Source organism: Triturus cristatus, chromosome 8, assembly GCF_964204655.1.
Source record: "Triturus cristatus chromosome 8, aTriCri1.1, whole genome shotgun sequence".
NCBI classification, from domain to species: Eukaryota; Metazoa; Chordata; class Amphibia; order Caudata; family Salamandridae; genus Triturus; species Triturus cristatus.
In genome coordinates, this window is record NC_140591.1 from 932,897,327 (window position 1) to 932,923,357 (window position 26,031).

The window sequence follows — 26,031 nt, forward strand, 5'->3', positions numbered from 1 at the left end:
GGAGGACAGAGTGGCAGATCTAGTTACCTTGGTCCCTGCCCAGGTCTGGGAGGACCATTTCCCTGCTCTATATCAGGGGGATAATCCAGCCTGTCCATCAGTCGGCCCAGCTCATGGTGACTAAGCTAAAGTTGTGTTAGGAGGAGATTAGAGATGCAATTATGTCACTTACACCGGGTGAGGCCCCAGGGGCTAGAGGGATCCCTGGTGACCTGTTTAAGTCTTGTGTGGATCTCTGGGCCCCTCTCCTTACAATCTACCTTAATGACGCTATCAGCTATTCCCTACAAGATTCATGGCAGCTCACCGTCATTATATCCATTTTTAGGTCTCGCCTGAGACAGCGCTTTAGCGCTGCTCTGGCGAGACTTATAGTAAGCGAGTTTTGGAAGTGCAAACAGTGGCTTTTCAGGCCTCCAAATACAGTGCATGTGCCCCGGGCGCGCGCACCATTTGGCAGCCTGAAAAGCACTGCCTGATCACTTGCTTTGATGTCCTCAGTGAGCCGCGCGGCCACTGAGGACATCAAAGTGCACACCATTTGCCACCCCCTTGTTTTTTCCTTTGATCCCTATCTTTCCCTTCCTCAATCTCACCCTCTCCCTGCCTTTTACAACTGCGGCCCGCACCACTGCGCCCGCCCCCACTCCCCCCTCCCACTCCCTCCTCGTCAGCTTCAGTGCGCTCTTGTTTCACTGTGCATCTGACACCTGCCCGTGGGTGATGGAGCTGATAACAAACAGCAGATTTGAGGCGCTATGAGCTGATTGGGTGCTTCAACAGCAGTCCTTAAACAGGAAACTCCCCAGTCCCAATCGGGACCTGTAGCACCGCCATCATAACTTAGAGTTTAGGTTGGAAAATGTGTGCGGATCTTTTCTTTAGAGATATAACTTTTGCTAAGTTTTAAGTTCCATGGCGTTTCAGCAGGAAGGGATGTTTCACTGTTTTCAGCAAAGTATACGTTCTAGAGAACCATATGTTTTAAAAATAAACAATGAAATATGCTTCATAAATTTCATGTCATGATTTTTTATTTCGATGTCTCGAAGCGAAAAAAACTCATACCGCAGAAATTTTTCTCTAGATCGACGTAGAAAGATTACAGAAAAGTGTCTTTTGCCCAATGGACTAAATCGTGTGTACGGCTATTTTTCATTCAAAAGCGGAAGATCTTTGAAAAAGCGCAACAGCCTATATTAGGACCTATATAATGCGGGTGAACGTTTGCAGACCCTCTCTCCTCATAAACCTTAACCAAGCTTCGCCGGTACATGCTATATTTATTGCGTACATTGAGGCAAGGCGCGGGTCACTGCCGCATGCTGAGGAGATGAGGCGAGGGGACTGCTGGTCCGCAGGGAGTCTGAGCAGACGCCTCACTGCTTGCCCTCACCGTCATGAATGCATGTATGCGCGCGTGGAGCAGCAACGGAATCCGTTGGGACCAGACGCGCCATTGAAGTTCACAGTACACGCCTCGTAATCCCTGCGTTTCGAGTGCGCAGTGTTAATCACAAGGCCCAAGGTTTGTTTTCGCTACAGACCCGAGCGAGGCTGAGCGTGGCGACCATTCCTGACGAACATATTTCATTCATATGCTGCACTGCCCCTGGTTTGCAGGGGGAGGAGGGACTGAGCTCTGGCACTGTGCACGGGCGGTGGGGCCCCGGCCTGAGAGTATCTGACTGGGTCCAGAGCGTGGAGCCCCCCCCTCCATGTACTTTGTGGGAGCCCCATCACGCTTCACTACGCCACCGCGATCCTGTACTGGCGACTGCGCAGCAATGAAACGCAGAGTGATATTTTGAAACCACAGGTCTGCCTTTCAATGTAAAGGGACCAATCTGCTTTTGCGAACGGGATGCGATCTCCCCATAGGACTGCATAGTGTATGACTCCACCCACTCGTGGGGGATACCTAGGTGATCCCAGCACCTTCATTGCCACCCTTTGGGGCCCCACAGAGGGGGTGTACTGACTGCATCTCCACATATGTGGTGCATAATGCACCTTCTGACTAGTAGCGGCTGGCACTGATTGGGCGAGTTAGTGACGAGCTAACATTTAAAAAGCTTTTGGCAGGCGTCTGTGAAGGCCATGACCCCACCCCCTCTAGGGATTGTAAACACAGGCTTGCTGTCCGCGAGGCGCTCTCTGCCACCACCCCCTGCTGTGTGCTCTCACTACCCCCTCCCTCCTCGTCAGTCACCGGGCTACAGCTTGTTCCTGTTTGTATCCGTCATAAGATATTTTCCGTACCAATATTGTTCAGGTCCTTAAAGTGATGCATGGCAGGATGGGTGGTGCGCATGCAACTGTACATATTGACTTCATTCAGAGAAATGCATTCCAATTCCCCACATGAATGCCTGACACAAACATTCAGGAGTTATATATAGGGCAAGATTGAACGAGGTCCAACAAATGTATCCAAGATAGATGTACCTAGGGAACGTCGGAATTTACACTCAAAATGTTTCATGTCCAATAAAAACCAGCATTTGCAATGCAAGAATAGGTCTCGCATTTACGAGAGTTTAAGCTACTGGCATTGTAAATGACAATGCATTGTATTTATGTTTCAAAAAACAAAACATAAATAAAAGGCATTGTGATTTACTATGCCAATAGCTCCAACTCCAGTAAATGCGAGACCTGTTGCATTGCAAATGCTTGTTAAGAAGGGAAACAGGAAGGAGAACAGGAGTAACCCCGCTTGGTACAGGCCCATTTGTTTAATTGACGTTGAGGTTAAGATTGTTGGAAGGGCCATATTGAAAAGACTAACCCAATGGGCTGAGGAATGAAACATATTGTCTGATATTCAATATGGATTTCATACAGGGAGGGGAACCGTGGAGCAGAATCTTAATCTCCACCTTATAATTACTAAATATGAGCGGGCAAAAAATGGCTCTCTCCAGCTAGCCTTCATGAACCTCAGTACTGCGTTTGAAATAGTTAACAGAGAGCAGTTATGGGCTGATCTGGGGTGAAAGAGAGCTTGGTTGATTTTCTTAGGGACCTTCGTTCTAGATTGACGGATTCAGTCTGCTACGGTAGTAATGAGGAATGAACAAAGCAATTTGGTTTAAGCAAGGGGTCTGGTAAGTTTGTATTATGGCCCCCATTCTTTTTATTATGTATAATAATCGCCTGGAGAAAGCACTTCTTACACAGGGTATAGATGTACCAAGTTCCGGGGGTAGGCCGCTCCCGGCTCTCTTATATGCTGATGATGTTGTTTTAATGGCTTCCACTGCTAGAAGTCTTCAGCGGCTTTAAGACACTTTGTTGATTTTATGAGCAGCTTGAACCTGCGTACCAACTTTAACAAGACCCAAGTGATGGCCGTCGGCCCAACAAATTCGAAAACTGCGACTTTCTCTGTAAGGGTTATGTTTTATCTTTTAAGCAAGGTTGAAAATGTTACCTATTTAGGCATCTTCATAGATTCAAGACTTAGTTGCCAACCCATTTTTAAAAAGAACACTGGAAATTTTATGAGAGCTTGTGCTGTAGTAAATGCTTTTTCCACCCGTCAGAAGCCACTCAAAACAATGTTGGAGATCTGTAAAGTTAAATACATCCCTATTTATATCTTTGGTAGTGAGATTTGGGGTTATGCCAACTTAGACACTCTTGGGGTGGCCGAGAATACATTTTTAATGGGTCCCTTGGGGGTTGGACATTCTAACCCATCCTAAATCGTACATGAATAGTCAAGGTATGAGTTATATTGCAGATTTTATTTGGTTGAGACCCTTTTGTTTTGGTGGGCTGTCTGGTTAAAGGATGCTCTAAGGCTGAACAGATCAGTTATCTCAGACAGCATGAAGTTGGACAATATGCCTAATATCCCCTAACCGCTTTATATTAAAGAGATTTTCAGAGCTCTGGGGAGACAAGAGCTATTCTCTAATCCCCAAGGTATCACAAAAGAAGATGTTGCGTGGGTAAAATAATGTTTTTTACAAAAATTGGCAGTGGGGAGGAAGCCATAGCTCTAAATAAGCCTTTATTCCAGAAATTTATTAAATTAAACCGTGAGCCTAAATTGTGAGCTCACTGCTGTAAAGTGATGTGCTCTGGGTGCTGTAGTATACTTGTGGAAGAAGTGTTAGTTTACGTTTATACAATATAGGGAGTGGGAAGCGAAAGTCTTACCCCTACCGGTGTCAAGACTTGTGGATGAAACTATGAGCTCATTGCTGTAAAGTCATGTGCTCTGTGTAGTATTCCATTGTAAGTCATAGTAGAATGTTAGTATTTAATTCTACTAGAATCTAAGGGGCATATTATCAAGGAACGGCGTTAAAATTATCGCCGCTTTAGCGGCAGGAAACTGCCGCTAAAACAGAGATAATGGGTTTGATAATATGCCGTAGAGAATTCAAATAGAAGCACATGTTAACATAAGAACATGGGCTTCCATTGGCATTCTCTACGGCATATTATCAAGCTCACTAACGCCGTTTTAGCGGCAGTTTCCTGCCGCTAAAGCAGCGATAATTTTAACGCCATTCCTTGATAACATGGCCCTCAGTATGTAATGTTAGAATGTAGGGCTGTCATGAGAGGAACCTTGCAGAGTTTGTACACAGTACTGGATTAGACGGTTGCTTTGCTGTCTGCTCCTGTTGGTGGTTGTTTCAGGTGTCTTGTTTTCTTGTAATAAATCTACTTATTGGATTCACTGCTGTCTGCCTCTTCACTACATAAATTTGGCGACTAGTGGGAGAAGGCAAAAAGAAGGCACCACTCAGTAATATTTCAAAATTGCTTGCGTTGTGCTGAAAACCCGTTTTGTTCGTGAAGCTGTTTCTACTCATGCCAGGGTTGTCGGCTCATTGAACTATGTCATCCGACTTCTGGTAGGAGTTATATTTTTAGATTTTGCGCTTTCTCTGCTTCTTCACTACATTCTGGTCGCTGTACTACACGTGTGTAAGTAGTGTTAGTATGCGTTTATACTAACAAATGCATCATGGTAGCAGGGAGGGCGACCTCTCAGGTTCAGCTCATACAATGTCCCGGGGTGTGCATTCGCTGGACATTTGTGTTTGCTATTAGAGGGTGGTGCATGGCTTCCCCCCTGTGATAGCAAATACTTGTTCGACTACTTGAAGCGAGAGGAGGAAAACCTTGTATCGCTGTAATAGAGGGGATGCGGATGGTAAAAATGGAGAGAAAAGAACAAAAAAAACAAAAAGAGCGGGTTCTCACCCGTTCTTTTAAATGAGGCCCCTGGTGGGTGGGTAATGTTCCGTGGCCAATCCAATTATTATATTGCGGGGTCTCTGTAGGACTGGGGATCTTAATGTCACATGTAAATTAGGCACGGAAGGGCACAGAGACGTTTTGCAGCCTAGGGGAGCACCAACTTCCCGGGTATTGTTTGCTAATTGTTCGGGGGGTTCAAGGTCAACTGAAGTCCGGGGATCGCCACACTCCGGGTCTTTATTTAAATATGCAGGGTGAACCTCGGCAGTCCCTGATGCCTTGGTGGTCCCAGGCAGTGCCTTGTTTGCTCTGTAATCACACGGGCAGTACTTATGGTGTTATAAAGTGATACACTCATAGAGCTCTTGCAGTTGTACAATTACCCAGGCTTCATTTGTCTAATAGTCAGTTAGATTATGTTTGGTAGGTGCACTCTAATATTTAAATAATGTTGTCCTTAAAATCTCCTATAAACAGATAATTTTCACAATAAACAATAGACAAGTGTCCTCAGAAAAAGAAGACCTATACACTCAGTTATTTATTTGAAAAAATAAGTAACCTTTATTAAAACAGAAATAAATAGAAATGTAACTTTAATAGAACAGTATAATAAAAAAAATGTGGGTTGGACTCCAGTGGAAGCAGCGTAGGAAACCTGCAAGACAGAAATGAAACATAAGTATGTGTGCTGGGGGGAGTGGGTGGAAGGGAAAAGGGGAGGGAGAGTCAAAAGAAGAGAGTCAAGTCAAGTCAAGTCAGAAGTGCTTATACCGCGCACATATCACTCTTACGAGTCTCATGGCGCTTGCAGATGGCTCTGAAAAAGAAGAACGGACCAAAGACTAGTTTCCAAAGAGCCAGGTCTTTAGCTTCTTACGGAAATAGCCATGATCTGACGTGTTGCGGAGGTGGTAAGGCATCTTGTTCCAAGATGCAGGGGCCAAATAGGAAAAGGCACGGCCTCCCTGCCTAGCAGTGTGAATTCTGAGGGGGTGAGCAGGGCAGCATCACTAGAGCGCAGAGCCCTAGAGGGTTGGTACCATCGGCGTTTCGGCAGCCAATATTTTGGACCGTTTCCATACATTTGCTTGTGGGTTAAGCATAAGGTTTTGAAGAGAGTTCGTTTTCTCACAGGGAGCCAGTGAAGAGTGTTTAAGCAAGATGACGCCGAGGTTCTATACGGGCGATCTAGGACTAGCCTAGCAGCCGTATTCTGGAGAACCTGAAGCTTGGTCAAAAGATCAGAATTAATAGCATGCAAGAGAGCCTTGCCATAGTCCATTCTGTTGATAATTAGACCTTGTATTAGGGGTCTGCGGGCCTCGAGAGGAAGCCACTTAAAAACTTTACGAAGGCTCCGCATGACACCGTAACACGTACCGATGACCTGATTTACATGCCCCTTCATAGACAAATTATTGTCGATGTAGAAGCCAAGGTTTCGGACCACGTTCTTATGTGGAGGACACGGGCTGAGCCTAGACGGCCACCAGTCCTGCGTCCAATGGTCAGTTGCTTTACCAAACAGCATAATCTCTGATTTGGTCCCATTTAATTGGAGATGGTTAGATGACATCCATTCATCCACATGAACCAGGCAGTCTTTAAAGCGTTGCTTGGTTTCACAGGGATCGGGACCAAGAGTGATTAGGATCTGAGTGTCATCAGCGTAAGATATGACATCAAAGCCATATTGCCTAATCACTGCAGCCAAAGGGGTCATATAAAGATTAAAAAGGGTGGGGCTCAATATGGAGCCCTGGGGAACGCCCATCTTTACTGGTCGTTCACTGGAGGTAATGCTACCCATCTGGACAGTAGTTTTGCGATCCCTCAAATAACTGCAGAACCATTTCAGAGCCGGCCCCCTGACCCCCATCTCCCAAAATCGACGTTCAAGAATATGATGGGAGATGGTGTCGAAGGCCGCCGACAAGTCAAGCAAAATGAGGATGGCTGACTGATGTTTATCTAAGGCTAATCTGATGTTGTCAGTAACCTCAGTCAGAGCAGTCTCCGTACTGTGTGTGGCTCTGAGGCCGGATTGAGAGGGATCCAAAAGTCCATGACTCTCAAGGTGACTCACAAGCTGCTTATTTACCAGAGACTCCAGTATTTTCCCAAAGTAAGGTAGCAGAGAGATTGGTCGATAATTCAAAAATATCTCTGGATCCGCCGAAGGTTTTTTTAAAATAGGCCTGATTCTGGCTTTCTTCCAGCATGATGGAAAGTCAGATTCTACCAGGGACTTGTTAAATACTTTGACTAATCCAGTTAGGACTGTAGGAGCCAAAGTAGAGAACATTTTGGAAGGGAAAGGGTCATCTGGGGAGCCGGATTTGATTTTTATCATGGCCTCGGTGACAGATTTGAGGTCACATTCCTTGAAATTCAGTAGAAGTTCACCTGAGCTAAGTGGGGTGCAAGGGAGTTCTTCCAAGTCGGTGTATGCAAGGATAGGAGGGAAGGTACGATGAATATTCATAATTTTTTCCTCGAAGAATTCTGAGAGGGAATCGGTCCACTTTTGGAAAACGGATACTGTGGGTTCATTAGTAGAGGTTGTGAACTCTTTAAGGATATGATATAACTCCCTTGAGGAGTTCTCTGCCTTATTTATCCTGTTTACCAGAAATAATTTTTTAGCTAATTTAATTTCAAGCATATAACCGTTATGCTGCTTCTTGTAGTTTTCACGATCTACGTGATTTTTGGTTTTTCTCCACAGTTTTTCTGCGGTGCGGCATAAACATTTAGTGGCCTTGAGTTTGTCAGTGAACCACGGAGAAGTTCTGTTCTTGGACCTGATATTCTGTACCGGTGCAATTAGGTCAAGTGTAGTTAAAATAGCATTATTTAATTGTAAGACATCGTGATCAACACTAGTTTCAGAGTTTAGGGAGTTAAAACAAAAGTTATCTTTAAATAGCGGTGTAGTTACTTTACCCCAAGGTCTGCGTAATACAAACTCACTGTCCAGGTGGGGTTTCTTATTAAGTGTAGAAGGGATAGTAAATTTCAATAGATGATGATCCGTCCATATTAGTGGCACCGGAGTTTCAACAGTCATTTCCATTGCATTAGTAAAAAGGAAGTCAAGGGTATGGCCAGCACGGTGAGTGGACCCAGTCACCAATTGGCCAAGACCAAGAGTACTCATATCTGAGAGCAATTTGTCTGTGTCTGGATTGGCAAGCAGCTCCGCATGATGATTAAAATCTCCAATAAGCAGGAAATTATCAGAAACTAAAACATGCGGGGCAATGATTTCGTCTAACTGGTCAGAAAAGTCGCCCTTTAAGCCAGGGGGGCGGTAGACCAGGGCTCCTCTCCAGGAGCCATTTAAAAGGCCAATGATCTTAAAGGTACAGATTTCTATTTTACTGCAAGATACATTGTCCAAGACACTAACAGTGAAAGCACCTTTATATACAATGAGTAGCCCACCTCCTCTTTTCTCCTTTCTGTTGATTCGAATAGTTTTATATTCGGGTGGAAGGGCCACATGTAGATCGGGACAGGTATGCTCCTGTAACCAGGTTTCAGTAATAAAACAGATGTCTGGGTCAATATGAGCCAAAAGATCCCATACCTCCAGAGCATGTTTAGGAATGGAGCGGGCGTTAAAGTAGATTGCCTTCAGTGAGGTAAGGGGAGCACTACACTTCCTAAGGATTCTAGGTCTGACGGACGGAGTTGGGCTGTAAAGGACAGAAGGACGTCTAATTTCTGGACACTGAGTCAGATCAATTTCAGATGTGCCCGAGTGTTTGATAGGCGGAACATTTAAGCATTTTAATTGGGTGCTTGAGTATTGAATTAGACTAATTATCGAATAGTCGGCCTTTACGAAACGGAGATAATGGTAAAGACCAGAATGCCTAAGGTCAGGGACCCAACCCAAACTGACAGAGTTTGTGGCTGCTGGCTGCGACCGTTCGCGGATGGGCGCAGACGGGCTTGCCTTTGGCGCGCCGCTGCGCGCGTCCACGCCCCCGCCCAGGTCAAATAGGAAATTTGACAGGAAGACTAGAGCGTGTCCCTAGACTTCCGCCGAGACCGGAAGTTGTACAAGCCTCGGGTGACCCTCCGTGCAATCGGCACACGCCGTGACGGACCGGGGTCTGGGCTGTATCTAAGAAGAGGCGAGTGATCAGTGCAGGTAAGTTAAAAAGTTTTTAAAACACAGTGAAAAATACCGTTTCAAATATTTAAATTAAAAACACAATACGGCATGTGATCAGTGCAAATAGGCTAAGGCGTTTCAGACACAGTAAAAACACAGATTAAAATATAGGATTGAATAACAATGACAATGATAGCTGAGATAAAATAAGCAGTTAATACGATATCAGAGGCGGGGGAGAGAGCACGGAGCAACGGTCATTACCGTTCAATTCAGAGCAGCGCTGCGCGCGTCCGCGCCTTCGCCCAGGTCAAATAGGAAATTTGACAGGAAGACTAGAGCGTGTCCCTAGACTTCCGCCGTGACCGGAAGTTGTACAAGCCTCGGGTGACCCTCCGTGCAATCGTCACACGCCGTGACGGACCGGGGTCTGGGCTGTATCTAAGAAGAGGCGAGTGATCAGTGCAGGTAAGTTAAAAAGTTTTTAAAACACAGTGAAAAATACCGTTTCAAATATTTAAATTAAAAACACAATACGGCGTGTGATCAGTGCAAATAGGCTAAGGCGTTTCAGACACAGTAAAAACACAGATTAAAATATTGGATTGAATAACAATGACAATGATAGCTGAGATAAAATAAGCAGTTAATACGATATCAGAGGCGGGGGAGAGAGCAAGGAGCAACGGTCATTACCGTTCAATTCAGAGCAGAGAGGGAAGAGGAGACAGAGCGTCGGCCTATTTCACCCAGCCCTTAGTGTTTACCCTCCGTCACCCGTTTGTATAGGACGCTGGGGTCTGCAAGAAACAGTGTGGTTCAGCAAGTCCTTAAAATTAAATACATGAGGCCAGAGATTATGGGCCATATTATGAAGGAAGGGCGATAACATTATCGCCGCTTTAGTGGCAGGAAACTGTAGCTAAAGCGGCGATAAGGGGTTGATAATATGCCCTTGTGAATTCCCTTAGAAGCCCAGGTTCTGGTGTGAACCTGGGCTTCTGTGGGGATTTACAAGGGCATATTATCAACCCCTTATTGTCATTTTAGCGGCAGTTTCCTGTCGCTAAAGTGGTGATAATGTTATCGCGTTGTTTGATAATATAGTCCTACATTATTAGCTATGGAAAAATCGCTTGCATGTACTTGTGCACCCAGGGTGCTGCACCCCAACCTCTTCCCCGCACTGTGCTCAATTGTTGTTCTTGCACACCGAGGCTTCACTGCTCACCTGCCACCACTGGTGTGTCCCACGAAGTGTTGGTGCAAGCTCCTAGTCCGGGGTATGTTTGGCCGATAGACCAGGTCTCTGGTCGGGGATGGTGTCTTGATACCACGATGAAAGGTGTCAGAATGCCAGGGCATCATTGCGGGGTCAGCTCCCGCTCCGCCCTTCTTGTGGCAATCAATGGAATGTCTGAAAAGGGAGAAATAATTTAATGGTGGAAACGTCTGGAGGTAAATGAAGGTTTATTCCAAGCTTGATAGAAAAAAGGAGTTGAGTGCATCCTTCGTGTTTGAAGTACGATCTACCAACTGTTAGTGGTAATCGTGGTTCAAAGAGGAGTTGGATTGCACGAGAATACACAAGGTTAAATAATATGTTATGCCAACGTTCACATACAAAGGAACAGAGCGCATGCTAGAAGCATAATGTGCGCATGTAATGCAGTGGCGGGAGCCTGTGTGCATGTACACTTATTAAGAATCTCACTACAGTGTCCTAAAAGCCAACGCCACGTGTCTGTAGGGCAGCGCTACCCACTGGCTCAGGCCTACAGTACGGTCCAGCAGGTCCTTAAAATTAGACAGATGTGACTGAATGAGGTCAGAGATCACATCATTATGCACGGCAACATCGCTTTTTCGCACATGTGCACTCAGGGTGATGCACCCCACCCCTACCGCAGAACCGCCCTCAACAGGTGTCTGTAGGGCAGCGCTGTCCGTAGGTTCAGGCCTACCTTATGGTATAGCAGGTCTTTAAAATGGGACAGAGATGTGACTGAATGAGGTCCAAGATCACATCATAACACATGGCATTATCACTTATTCACACGTGCGCAGTCTGGCTGATGCATCCCATCCCTCCCACAGCACCGCGCTGAAGAGGTGTCTGTAGGGCAGCGCTGCCCGCTGACTCAGGCCTACAGTACAGTCCAGCAGGTCCTTAAAAAGAGACAGAGATGTGACTGAATGTGGTCAAAGATCACATCATAACGCATGGCAATATTGTTTGTTTGGACCTGCGCAGCTAGGCTGAAGCACTCCACCCCTCTCGCCGCAGCGCTCTCAATTGGAGGCCCTGTGCACCCAAGCCGCTCTGCTTACCTGCTGTCATTGTTGTGTGAGCAAACGCTACAGGCAGCAGTGCTCACAATTCAGATGGAGTGTTGATTGCAGGAGAGTGTACACCTCATGGATCCCTTTCGTAGACGACGGGAAGTAGGGCTCACAATTCAGATGGAGTGTTGATTGCGGAGAGTGTACACCTCATGGATCCCTTGCGTAGACGACGGGAAGTAGGGCTCACAATTTAGAGCCCGTATTGATTGGCAGAATGGAGTACACCTCATGGATCCATTTCTTTTTTTTATTGCACATTGTGATATGAGAGGTGGATACGGCAAATCATTTGAGGTAGTGTAGAAGAAGAGGGACGTGTGGCGTCGTGGTTATCCTATTTATACGTATGCAAAGTGGGCTGGGCTTGCGTATGCCAGGCCAGCGTAGGGTGTGAATAATTATTCTGGGGACTTGGGCGTTGTTCAGTTCCTGCCTGGCCAGGAAATGTACTTTTGTTTCTTTTGTAGTTTTGACCTCGCAGAGTGTGCAATTTAGATTAGTGTAGCATGTGTCGGGAGGGCGGAAACTATAGTTAATGAGATGGCATGTGATCTAGGATGTGCAGTCTGCCCGTGGCTGATGATGCTCCTTGAGCCAGCAATACCCAGGCCGAAAGGCAGTACAATAATGTGCAGACACACACACCAGGGGCATCGTGTAACACATATTTTTTTTTTTTGATGGAACATTTGCGATGCATGGCAATCACACGTGGAAGGCTAACATACAGAGCATGAATATTGATCAAGATGATCATTGCATGTTGTGTGTAGTATAAGATATGTGTATACAGGAAAACACTTTTCAAATAAGCGTTCTAAGCAGAAGAGGTGTCTCTCATCAAACGCTGTAGAGAGAATGAGTAAAATGGGTGGGGTTGTACAACTGTTACAATGGGAAATGTTATGAACCAATCAAAGCGCTTTTTTTTAAGGTCACATGGCAATAGCGCACCGAGCGCGCAAGGAAACCGCACCCAACGCGATTTTGACAAAATATATTTATCATAATATAAGTTTATTACAGTTAGAAATATATAAATGTTTAAAATAAATTAGATGTTCGCCTGCTCTCATATGCTGTTTAAAGTTATTTAGATATACTTTTGAGACAAAAAAAAGGGAATGGCGTACCCGGCGCAATACTATATGTCTGTGACGTAACACAGGGCCTGGCAGCATGTACCCGTCGAATACGCAATGTGCAGCAGGTGCGACCCCATACATACATGACGTAACGCGTGGCTTGGTACTGCGTACCTGTCGGATACCAAAGTAGTACCTGGGGTGACTTCATGCGTATATATGATGTTACGCGGGACGCAGTGCAACGAACTCGTCGGATACGAAATGCGCATCATTTACGAGTTTAGCAATATGGCGGATAGGATTCGTGTGGTGATGGAGCTTGGTACGCTACCGGTTTGGGAGTGCAGTTTTCTCCCCCCCCAAAAAAATATGCATATTTTTGGGGGAAGATATAAAACATTACATGATTTTTAAAGTTAAAAACAAGAAGCATAATAGAGTTCCAAAATATTTAAAAATATAATAGAAAAAATATAGTTTTTGTAAACATTAAAATATGAAATTAACATTTAAAAAACCTTCGAAATTCACTGAAAAAAACATAGGTTTTACAGACGTTATAGTTAGGAATTAGCATTTAAAAAACCTTTGAAATTCACAAAAAAAAACATAGGTTTCAGGGACGTTATAGTTAGTTGAACATTTGATTCATATAAAACCAGAGAAATTCGCCTGTTATAGTTAGTTGAGCTAACTATAACTCGCGCACCCGCAATGCACTGCTGATGATGTCACATATTACATCACTCATGACATGGTCAGTGACATCATTGATGACATCACTGATGACATCTCAAATGACATCACTAATGACAGCACTCGTGACATCATCCAGTGAATGTGTGTTTCTATAAAATGTAAATATGTTTTATATATATATATGCTAATTCCTAACCATAACGTCTGTAAAACAGATGGACTTATCATGGACAAAAATATATTCCCACTATAACGCTTTGACTTCCTCAGGTAGTACAAGATTGTTTGCTCAGTGACTGCACAGCTGACACATCTGGATTTTTAAAAAGTATCATGAGTAAAGATGCTATTTCAATTCCAGCTGAATCGTTGTGGTAAAAATATATTTTAGTTATTTAGTAAGGCCATCTGTTAAATCACTTCTTCCCTACATATTTAATTTCTTTGTGACTCATTGTATCCTTTGGGAACTGGATTTTGTGTATATATATATATATTTTTTTTTTCACTTAAAAAACCATAGGTTTCACACATGATATAGTTAGCTGGACATTTCCCTCGTAAAAAACCAATGAAATTCCCCCGTTATAGTTAATGCAGGCAACTATAACTCACGCGACCGCAATCCTCTGCTGATGACGTCAGATATTACATCACTGTATTTAGACACCTATTTACCCATGTCTTCTTCCATTAATCTTTAGCTATACATATATTACAAATATTTATTTTTCAGAAAGACACATATGTCATCAGTGATGTAATATCTGACATCATCAGCAGAGGATTGCGGTCGCGTGAGTTATAGTTGCCTGCACTAACTATAACAGGGGAATTTCATTGGTTTTTTACGAGGGAAATGTCCAGCTAACTATAACATGTGTGAAACCTATGGTTTTTTAAGTGAATTTGCAAGGTTTTTTAAATGCTAATTCCTAACTATAACGTGTGTGAAACCTATGGTTTTTTAAGTGAATTTGTACGGTTTTTTAAATGCTAAGTTATGTATTTATTAATATTTATTTTTTTCATGTTTTTCACCGTGCGCGCACTGTGTGCGTTCGGTGCGCTTCGCTCACCAAACACCGACAATGCGTTGTGCATGCCGTGCGCGTACGGTGCGCGCACCTCGCGGTTTTTCGAAAAAATTAAAGATAGTTTTTTTCTCCATGGGGGGTCCTTCAGTGACCCCCTGACAAAGGCTAGGGGGTCAGGAACTGTCCACCCTGCCCCCTTTTCACGTTCTCCACCTTTGTTTTTCACTGTCTCAGACTGCGAGAGACAAAATGGCGGCCGACACTTCCTGATTTCGACCGATTCGAATGTTTACTGACATCTAACAACCAATCAGAATTGCGCTCGCGCACGGCAGCGTGCGCGTACGGTATGCTTACCGTACGCGCCCGGTGCGCGCTTATAGATATATATGTACTTTTAACTGCAATTTTCTCAGCAACTACTGAACAGTAGGATTTCCTATGGAAACACGGTCCTAACTATAACTAAGAGTTTAGGGGTGTTAAACATATGTAGTAACTACTAGAAAAGACAGATTAGTATACTAGGTGACCTAATATGGAGTGACATTACTTCTAACATATATTATGTGAGTGGCTGTGTGACTGTATCCATGTGTGTATGGGTGTGTAAGTGAATGTATGGGTTATTAAGTATATGTGTGAGTTGCTGTGTGAGTGAATGAAATGCTGTGTGAGTGGCTGTATTGGTGAGTGAATGGGTGCATCACTGGCTGTATGGGTGAGTGAGTGGGTGTCTGAATGGTTGTATTGAGTGAGTGACTCGGTGTGTAAGTGGCTGTATGGGTGAGTGAGTGGCTGTGTGAGAGATATCTATATCTATCTATCTATCTAGCTATCTATCTATATATATATATATATATATATATATATATATATATATATATATATATATATATATATATATATATATATATATATATATATATATATACTAAACTACATTTTACAGTATAAATTAATAACATTATTGAACCCAAATATTTTAAATGTTTGGTAAAAATTATTCTTTTTTAAACTAAAAAATCAGAACTGCAATAATAAAGTTAAATATTAATTGTAAAAAGCTAGCATATCTTTTTTAAAGACATGGCTCACGCAGTACTCCATAAGACCCACAACATCTAAAAAGAATCAGCTAGAAGTATAACATAATGAAAAAATAAACACAGGTTTTTTTTTTTAAAATAATGATCAGAAATTTAAAAAATACCAGACAAGACACTCCCTATTATTTTTAAACTAGTGGAAGATTATGGTGCACAGGCGGGGTATAAGATTAATTGGGGGAAATCGACCATATACCCTCTAGGGGGCCACATAGACATGCGGTCCATCCCTGTACATCTCCCCATTGCAGAGGAAGGCTTTAAATACCTAGGACTTTATATTTCCGAAAATGTGACAACATGTCTAACCCTCAACGTTCAGCGCGTCCTGGCGGACTTCCGGGACTATGTGATTAGATGGAGGTGACTCCCCTTGACATTGCTTGGGACGGCGGCTATGATTAAAATAATTTCACTCCCCAAGCTATTGTACATTTTTCAGAACATGTACTGCAAAATACCGGACGCCATCTTTAGTGGGAAAAACACCAAACTTCGAACATTGCTGTGGGACGGAGGGCACCCTAGAGTGGCACTGCAAACACTGCAACGCAGTCAGCATAATTGGGGAATCTTACTGCCAGATGTCTGAGCATATTATAGGGTGGCACACCTCGTAGTTATCAATGAATGGGGGCATGCTCCTCAAGACCACGCCACCTACGCCCTAGAGAGGCTCCAATTCTCCAAACGCTCACACCCTCATTACATATATGGGGTCCACGGGGTCCACAGTTTGTTGTCAGCAACCCAGAGGGCGGTTGAGGCCTGGAGGGAAGCTGAACGCGTAATAAAATGGCGACAATGATTGACCAAGGCCACATCCCTATGCGAAGGCCAACGGTTACCGGAACTCGCAAAGCTAAAGGGTTTTAAAGGATGGGATGCTATTGGGATTACCATGTTAGGGAACATAATGAGGCACGGCGCCCTGATGACATTTACCGAGTTGCAAAGGGAATATAGTCTGTTGGATACGCAGCACTATAAATATATTCAGCTCCGACATGCCTTGCAGGCATCCCATCATGACGTCACCGAACTCCCGGAATATGCCCCGCTAGAAGGACGACTGCTCCAAGAAGAGATACCAGAGAAAGTAGTCGCCTAGATCTATAAAACTTTGATAAACAATGCACCTGATAACCTGATAATGCTTCGGAATAAGTGTGAGGACCTCATGGGCTTATTAGAGGACATTGATTGGGAGACGGCACTGATGCACCTAAGGGAGTTGGCAATTAAGCCTAGGTTTTGATTAGTCCAATATAAAATTCTTCATAGGGTATACTATGACAGGGCAAAATTGCACGCGATGTGTAGGGAAGAGACGCCGGAGTGCCTGCGCTGCAAAACGGAGCATGACTCTTTCATTCACACTTTATGGGACTGCCAGCAAATTCGTGGCTATTGGACACGGATTGTACAAGAACTGAACGACATACTTCATATACACATCCCGATAGATTCTAAGTATATTCTGTTAGGCATACACACGGATGTTGATATTACTAGATATCAACTCCTGCTCTGTAACCTAGGCCTTGTAGTTGCAAAACGAGACATAGCCAAAAATTGGGGAAGACCAGAAATCCCCATCCTGAAAGAATGGCGCACTGTCATGGATATGTATATGGGAGCCGAGAAGACGGTATACAAAGCACGGGGATGTCCATGAAAGTTCAGAAAAATCTGGCAGCCATGGCTGAGTTATTACCATCTAGAGATGGAGTAGGAAGATACGACAATACTGCAAGTCATATGAGTGGATGTTGGGGAGCAGGGTATGCCACCCTAAGTACACATTTAGTGGAAGGGTTTGGGAGCTGGGCACTGCGGGGGTGAATGATATCATGGGGGGTAAGATGGAAATCCATACTACTGTTTGCTTTCTGCCACTACTTCTTGTGAATCGTGTTGATTGCAATCGATGGAATCTGACTGAAATGTTCCTGCTGAGTTGCTTTGTTGTTTTATTGCAAAATAATAATAAAAAAAGAAAAGAAATGCAAAAAATAATACAATAAGTAATACATATTTTCATAAAACACATCCTATTTAAGTATTCAATAAACCTCACATCCCAAAAAACATAATATATTTTAAAAATATTAAAAAACAACCCTTTGACAAATATTTTTACATTAATTGTTAACAAAAATAAATACAAGATAAAAATATTAATACCACCTTATACTAAGAAAAAAACAACATAAACATCAATCATATTGCAATAATAATACACTAATCTTCAATATTTAAAATCTCATTATTGTTGAACTTTAAGTATTTTGACTTCAATAGTACAGACAAATAATAAGCTGGGGTTAATATTAGGGAGCCATACTTCTACTCATAAAGTTTAGAAATTATACAGGCTTTCATAGCCTTCTCGCTGTGTAATTACGCTGCAATGAGAAGCAAAAGTAAGCTTCAAGACTGGGGCTATGATCCAAGCTCCTTGCGTCCTTTGTGCCACAAAGTACCCCCTGCCATATGTATAAGGATGTTGCATGTCAGGCTGAATGCTGAGCTCCTTTATAATTAGGGCTCCCGGTTTTATGGTATTTATTTTTCTCACATTTCCGTCTGTATTTATCAATATTTATTTTTTGGTCATTTTATCTGTATTTATCCACATTTATTCTTGTCGCAAGAAAAAAAGAGGCTGAAACTAGTATTTTACCACATTTATTTAAATTGACATGCACACTTGCACTAGGTTGTTATAGCTGTTTTTTTTAAATTGGATCCTATGCTAAATGCATTATTCACATTAGGAGCGTCCCTGCCTTCCTTTGAGAGTGCAGGCAAGTTTCTTCCTACCCTGATGAGGCATGCCGCCCTCTCACCCCAGATCGTTCCACACCTATGGCCCTACTGAGGGAAAGCATGCTCTCCTGTCTGGTGGCTGATCGGCGAGGGGAGGCCCTCCCCATCACTACCCTGAGAAGTGAAAACTCTCTAGCACCCAGGGCCGGCTTTAGTGCTGGTGGCGCCCTGTGCGACAATGTTTGTTGGCGCCCCTCCCCCCCCCAATGACCACCTCCACCACGGATTCTCTCACTAGCACCCTTTAACAGTGACCAAGTTACCACAACCACACTCTCTCAGATGCATTGAATTAGTTATATAGCGCCACTCATACCAGTGTAGGGTGTCCGAGCACTTTGCATCACACACACATTACACAGAGACAATCAATCATACAAGTGTAAATCAGTGTACAGGAAATGTTACTTAAGCCAAAGGACTGAAAGTGTAGGAGTCACATGTCACCCATACTGGTAGGCAGTATAGTTTAAGAGTGCTTGGTGTGGAGAAGCACAAACGCAGAGTCGAAAAAGAAACAGCATAGTTGGGAGTTTTCTTTAATAATAAGAATCGATTTCTAGCCAAATTAACCCTTTTTGGAACATTAATCAATGTTCTAATAATGTATACTTTGCAGTGTGTATGCAGTTCTGGGATGAAAGTTAATAGCTCACTGTTGTATATTAGGACTTTAAGTTATAAATTGCAAGTAACAAAAGGATGTCTCTTTTGAAAGCAGTAATCTGCTGACCTGTTTACATCATACGCACTCTGTAATCTACTTGATACAAGTTCTTTGCAGCAGGCATATTCACCCTCTGCACTAACTTCACCTAAGTCAAAACCTCAACTATACAAAACGCTGATCTCTCTCCAGGAAGATAATTAATCACACGAGTTTTCTTGACATTTATGTGAGGCCTGGTATTTGCAGGCGGAAAGAAACGCTGCAACAGGTGCTTCAAAAGCTTAATAAACTTTCAAACATGGCGCCCCCAGGAAGCCAGCACCTGGTGCGGTGGCACCAGTCGCACCGCCCTAAAGCCGGCCCTGCTAGCACCTAGGGCCTATGGAGACAAGAGCAATATCCAATAATTATGGCCCGGAAATCCTGGAATGGAACCACCTATCTATTATACCCGCTGGATTTCATTGCCATCACATGCCCCACTCTTGCTCACCCTGTGTGGTATGGATATGAGGTATGAGTGTTGGGCTCACCTCGCTTGAAAATCTCCGGCGTTGCAAGGCATTTCTGAGCTCACTCAATCCGTCTTGGGAGCCGCAATCTTGGGTTCCTGCCCGGGGTGCCTCAATCCCTCTAGGACCCATCCCTCTGTTTAAAGAGACCGTCGCTCCACCTTCAACAATCTACTATATTTTAAAATAAATGGTGTTCTTAATGCTCTTCCCTTTGACCCCCTCCGTGCCCTGCCACATCAACCTCCTTCCCCCTCCCATAAAACAACAAAAACAAAAGTTTGCTGGGGCTTCAGCCGATGTCCTGGGGTGTTTTCACACCTCTTAATGGACATCGGCTGCTTGCATTGCTCCTACAATTTACACCTTGCCTGACCACCGCTGTGAGGGGTCCTGGAGGGTCTCTGTAAACACGGCGCTCCCAGCTGCACTTGTTCACCCCTCTTCGGAGTGGCAGTTTGAGGGCAGCAGTTTAAGATTTCTTTCAGCAGCCCCTGTGCACCTCTCACTCAGATTTTATAGAGGAGCACAGAGGCGGCAGGAGCATCTGTTTTGTAAGTATTTTCCCGTTTCTATATATAAATACAGACAAAAAACAAAAGGTTTTCCGTCTGTATTTATATGTAAAAATCCGTTTAAACGGAAAACCGGGAGCCTTATTTATAATGTCATGGAACTCCGAGGTGACGCACAATATCCGTAAAATATATTGCAGGTGGTATTTTATTCCTTATAATACACGGTCACATCATAATTCTTCCTGCAAAACTCGTTAATCCTGGATGTGTTAATCTTTCATGTGAAAGAGGTAGTTTTAAACATGAAGCATAAAAGCGGGATCTAGTGTGAAATCAAGCACATCAAGAAGCAGTCAGTAATATATTGCAAAAAATATATCAGAATATGTTTAGTTTAAGTCATTGCTGATGCTCAGAATGTGTAGAAAAAGTCAAAGAAACTTTATTTTTCCTGTAATGACCTTTAGAGTGCAAAAATAAACATGTAATTGTAAATATCTCATTACAGGTGAGCAGCTACATCATTTCTTTATTACAGACAAAACAAGTGATCTCTAGTATGGAAATAAGAGACAGACTTTAATACAGAAATTGAGGGTTCCAGTATATTATATCAACATATTATACCAACATATTATGTTCATATAGCAATTGTTTTCCTCCTTTTCATGTGTGAAGCATAACTGGAAAGTTGTGTTTGTACTGCACTCTCACATTTTACATTATTTGCTTCCCCAGGGTTGGTGAGCGGGAAACAGCACTGGAAGCAGCACTTCGGTTGCTTCAGCAATTCTACCTGGACCTGGAAAAGTTTCTTAGTTGGCTCACTGAAGCAGAGATCACTGCCAATGTTTTACAAGATGCCACCCACAAGGATGGAGTACTAGAGGACACACGTGGACTTCGAGAACTCATGAAACAATGGCAGGTAAGTCATCACTGCACTGAATAGGGAAGTTAATTGGGGTAGAAAAGCCTTTGTCATGGATTTGGAGTTTACGTTTTTACATTTTTGGCAAATAATGTTGTTTTAGCAATATCTGCCAATTCTCCAGAAAATAGGGCAGCTGTGAAATTAACAGTGCTGGAAAAATCCTAGTACGTTCACAGCAGTGGATTCAATACTTTAGATTTGAAAAAAATGGCGCAATAATTGGACCATTGGCAAAACAGCTTAGAATCAACTGAAACAGTGTCAATTGACTTTCACTAATAAGGGCAGATAAAGGTTTTTGGCCATTGCAAAAGCAGAGATGTGATGTGTGGCTATAGGACTTTTACGCCGTTTCTGTATCTACGTTGGCTATGTGTATTTTCACCATTATGTATGGAATCTATGTTTAACTTCTGCACTATGAAAGTTCCTTGATAAAGTACCAGACTTTGATAATACTGTTCATCTACAATACTGTGCCGAACTAGCATAAGTATATAGAAGTAGCACCTCCTTCTTAGGTTTTAGGTTTTGCTTCCCAAAACTCTTTGGCTGAAAATCTTTTAGTTGCCTAGTATTGATATAATCATAAATTGTCAGCATATACACAGTTGGAGGCGGTTAAGAGATGGGAAGTCATGTCGGCATGGGAGGAGCCATTGAACTCAAGGAAAAGTAAATGTGGTGCTGTGGAGAGGTAAGGGTGGTTGGGAACACGTTCAGTTCAATGTTGCCTCCTAAAATAGGGACAATATACTTCATAAGTGTCCATGATTACATTTCAGATCATTACTTTCTAGCTTGGGACTGCGCATGTCCAAATGTTTGACAGCCAATTCCGATTCAATCATTTGTGCTTTTCCACCAGCGCCAGACCCTGGATCCAAAAGCAGTGTGACAAAAGTCCTCGAACCGGCCCAGCCCTCTTCCTTCCTCTTCTTTCTCTCTTTCCATCCATCATTCTCTCTCTCTCTCTTCCAGTCTGGCCCTGGTTTTTAGTTATTAACAATAACTCTTTCTGGAGCATTAAATCTTACAGCCTCATAATTCCTTGGTCATTTCTGTTTGTCAGCCAGGTGAGGCCTTCATCTGTGATGGCCTCATTGGCTTCCTGTTTTGCAATTTTGGAACATTTGTAATAATAATGTGTCTCTGATGGGAAGTCAGCTGGTGTAGCTTAGGATCGCATTGTATTTTTATATATCAATGTTGAATTTCCTTCCTTGATATCATTCACTTGGAAGTAGAACGATGAGGCCCTCTGCATTGTTCTGTTCCTTTTCAAGCTAACATACAAATAGCTGATGCTTTAGTACTTAGTTAAAGCTCCTTCATGGGGTCTTGTTTTGAGTTAGGTGTGGGGTTTCCAAAACGGGTCTGTGGGATCCATTAGTTGCATTCAGTACTGTTTCCATGCTCAGTGCCATTTTGTGTATTGTTGTCTCTAAAGGAAGGTTTCAATTCATGAGGATCTTTAGGGGTTAAAACATGTTCTGGGGCCACGGAAGTAGGTTGGATATTTTGGATGCTCTCTCTTTTAAGTATCTGAACGCTTTTTGTGGGTACCCACGCAGAAATGCAACCCTACCCTACAGCAACTTCCAGCTTCTCAGAACTCTAGAGCTTTCTCACATTAACCTGGTGTCATTGAAATTTTCAGCAGTCAGCAGGACATGCTGATATGAATGATCTAATTTTAAGGAGGAGACTTGGGAAGAATTGTATTTTGGGGAGATGTAGAGACAGCCTAATGGGGAACTTCCAGTCTCAATTCTGCACATATTGCAATCCTCTGTTACCTGGTCATTCTCTCACTGCTTTAAAAACTAAATTAAGAAAGTGGTAATGGGAATGTGTTTTTTCTTGGCTATGAATAGCACTTCTGAAATATCATTTATCCCCTGAACCATAGGCAAGTCCTAGCAAACTGCCTGATAAGACATGGGCTTCTAAGTCAGTTTGGGCTCCTCAAGGCCATGTATCCTTCTTAGATACAGTGCTCAGTTCACCTGGGTGGTAGTCTGCTCAATACAATTGGAAGGGAAGCATCAAACCACCTGCAAATGGCACTTGAATATACCAGATTAGACTGGGCTGAAAGATGTGGTTAAAAGTTTAGAAGAATAGTTCATCCCTACGACAAACAGTAGGCAAAAGACAAATAAGATGAATGAACTTGAATGTAATCTTGAGGTGTTATCTATGTCAAGCCGTTCCTTGTCAGGCATCGTCTTAGTTGCAAATAGGCACCCCTTAGAGAATCCTTGCCATATTTATTATATTTCATCTCCCTCTTCTTATACTTTTTAACCCTTACCAACACGTATGAGCTTCCTGCGTCCTTGGAGACTGAATCTGCTTTCACAGATCAGTGATGGGGGAGCTCGGACCTCAGCTATTGGGCTCTGCCAACCTGCCACCCGCATGATCTAGGGCTCCATGTGTGACTCTGCATCAAGCGTGGAAACTATAATACGGACCCAGAGAGGCCATTGCCCCACCTACACAATAGAGCCAAGGCGTTGAGGTGAGGCACTGACAGAAGCGACTGTACAGTAAATTTGGGAGCTATATTTCTTAGAATATCACTTTGGCTTCAAAAGACCTATGAACAGAGACTTACAAAAACATACATGTGTATTGATGTTTGTCTATCAGGTCTTCTGGCAGATTTCCAATTGTGGCAGAACATTTGAGATTAGGTAGGAAAAATGAGAATGTCAAGTTTCATATTTAGGCGAAACTAAAATGTTTTGTGTTCTCCAGAAGAGTATCTCTCTACCCCACAACTATTTTTAGTTAAACACCTGCATCACTGTTTAGCATGACCTAAATGTTTGAGAAACGCCAATGGAAGCATTGAAGAATTTCCATGCAACACAACAACATTTAATGTGAAAAGGGAGGGGAGCACCTCCAGGTCCAAGGTGTATGCCAACCATGCCTGATTTGTTTTAGGATGGGTTGTGCTGAGTCTGTATGGTTTAATATGCACACAGGTAAATTTTATGTTGTGTATTTCTGGAACACCTTTTTACCCTTTTGTGATAACTGAAATCCTCTTATCCCTGATGATGGTGGCTGATTGTATCTCTATGTGCGTGCTCACTTCTCTCTTTCTGATGTTTCTATGACACTACATAAAGATTGATTATATTGGCCCACTAGAAAACGACATCCATTATATTGCCAAATATAGTATGTGATCACTATTGGTAAATCCACATCTACTTACCTACACTTACCTTGTGATATAGTGGTTAGGTTGGTGTGGTAGAAGCAATACTTTGTCATGTGATATAGGCATGTCTATCTTTCGTGATATATCCAATGTGCTGAAGTTGTATTAGCTTTATTCCATTTTTGTTCTCACACCTCTGCCATGTCATATTTAAACACAATTAAGATTAGGATAGGATTACATAGGTGAGAATTTCAAAGTATCATCTACCCCTTCCAATTTCCAGGTGTGTAGCCCCTTGCCTCCCCTTTTTTGGTACCTGATATCATGGTTGATGGTTTGAGAACAAGGGTTTTGGGGTTTTTTATGTGAAGATCAAATATTTGCTAAATGCAGATAAAAATGTGAAAATACCAGCAGCGGCCCGTGGAGGGAGTGCTGCAGGGAGGTGGGGCGGGGCAGGGGAGGTGCAGGGTGGGGGTAGTAAACTCCGGCTCACGGCCGACCCGAGTAATGTAACTAAATAAATAAATAAAACGAATTTCATTGCGCGCGCTGAAACGCATTTCAGCTACCCCCCCACCCTGCCCCACCCCACCTCCCCACGGCACTCCCTCCACGGATCACCACTGGAAAATACGTCCCTTCTTCCATTGCCACAATTTGTATAAAACGCCACCTCTCTAAGCTTGTTTGTCCTTATATTTCCCTTTATGGACCAGTAAATACTTGAATGGCATGTACTCTATTGCTTTAGTTTATTTAAGTGTCATGGATAGAAAATGTGTTTTGGTAAAAATGCATTCTTTTAATAAATGTTTTAATGTATAAGACAAGTAGGAATGGCGTCAGTTTACACATATTCCTAATGTGCTTCAGTGCACACAGAAAAGGGAAACTCATTAGCCTGATCAAAAAAGTTAAATCTTTAATGTTTCAAGAGAGACATCGATTTTGGAACTGCAAAGATCATGCTTCAGTGTTTAGTGGGGTTGTCTACAAAACCCACTTAACATTTATTGATCGGTGTATTTCAATTTTTATTATTGATGCCATCATTATAATGTGTGTCTGTTTTCGTTTTATGGCGCTTGCTGACTTGGTTTCCCTTCATCACTCACAAATACATTTTGCAACATTAATCTGGCATTTTGCTTTTTTCTGTTGGTTTCCCATGCTCCAGGAGAACACAAAAAAGATAATGACTATATTTGTCATAGTTAATGATCATACTATTTCCAGACAATTGTTTTTCCCTGGAAACAAGAAATTAGTTTTCTCTAATTTAATGCACCACAGTGAGAGGCTGGCATGTTGTTTTGTTGGGTAAAGCATTGCGGTGGGAACAGATACATCACCGGCGATAGCATAGCGTGAAGGTATTTGGATTTTGCTGCAGCACCATACCTTAATTATTCATCTTGTGCGGGTATGAAGGGCCATGAGATCATATTTTATGATTAGTTGAATTAGTGTAATGTGAGCATACAGCAAGGTACTTATATTGTGCCTCATTCAGGGATTAAAATAAATTGCATTGCTTCCAGCTGCCTGTGTCTAGTTCTCTTACTGGACCAGCCATTTTATGCCGATGCTTGCCTCTACTTAAAGATGCCAGATGAGTTCTTCACTCCCTTTTACTACAAGCAACTCAAAATGCTTTTGGTTGGCCAAAAATAGTATCATGAACGGAGAAGCTCAGAAGTTATGCGTGATTCAACCACAAATGATTCTCAGAACTTGGGGCCGA

General features: G+C 42.9%; 1 protein-coding gene across 14 annotated transcripts in view; it reads left to right on the forward strand.

Annotated features, from left to right (window-relative positions):
* Positions 1-26,031, forward strand: part of DMD (dystrophin) — a 7,596,173-nt gene that overhangs the window by 5,637,388 nt on the left and 1,932,754 nt on the right. For all 14 annotated transcript variants that reach the window (XM_085622447.1, XM_085622454.1, XM_085622449.1 and 11 more), the window contains one exon: positions 20,905-21,094. In XM_085622447.1, coding sequence (XP_085478573.1) covers positions 20,905-21,094 — 190 coding nt within the window. The remainder of the gene's footprint in view (positions 1-20,904; positions 21,095-26,031) is intronic.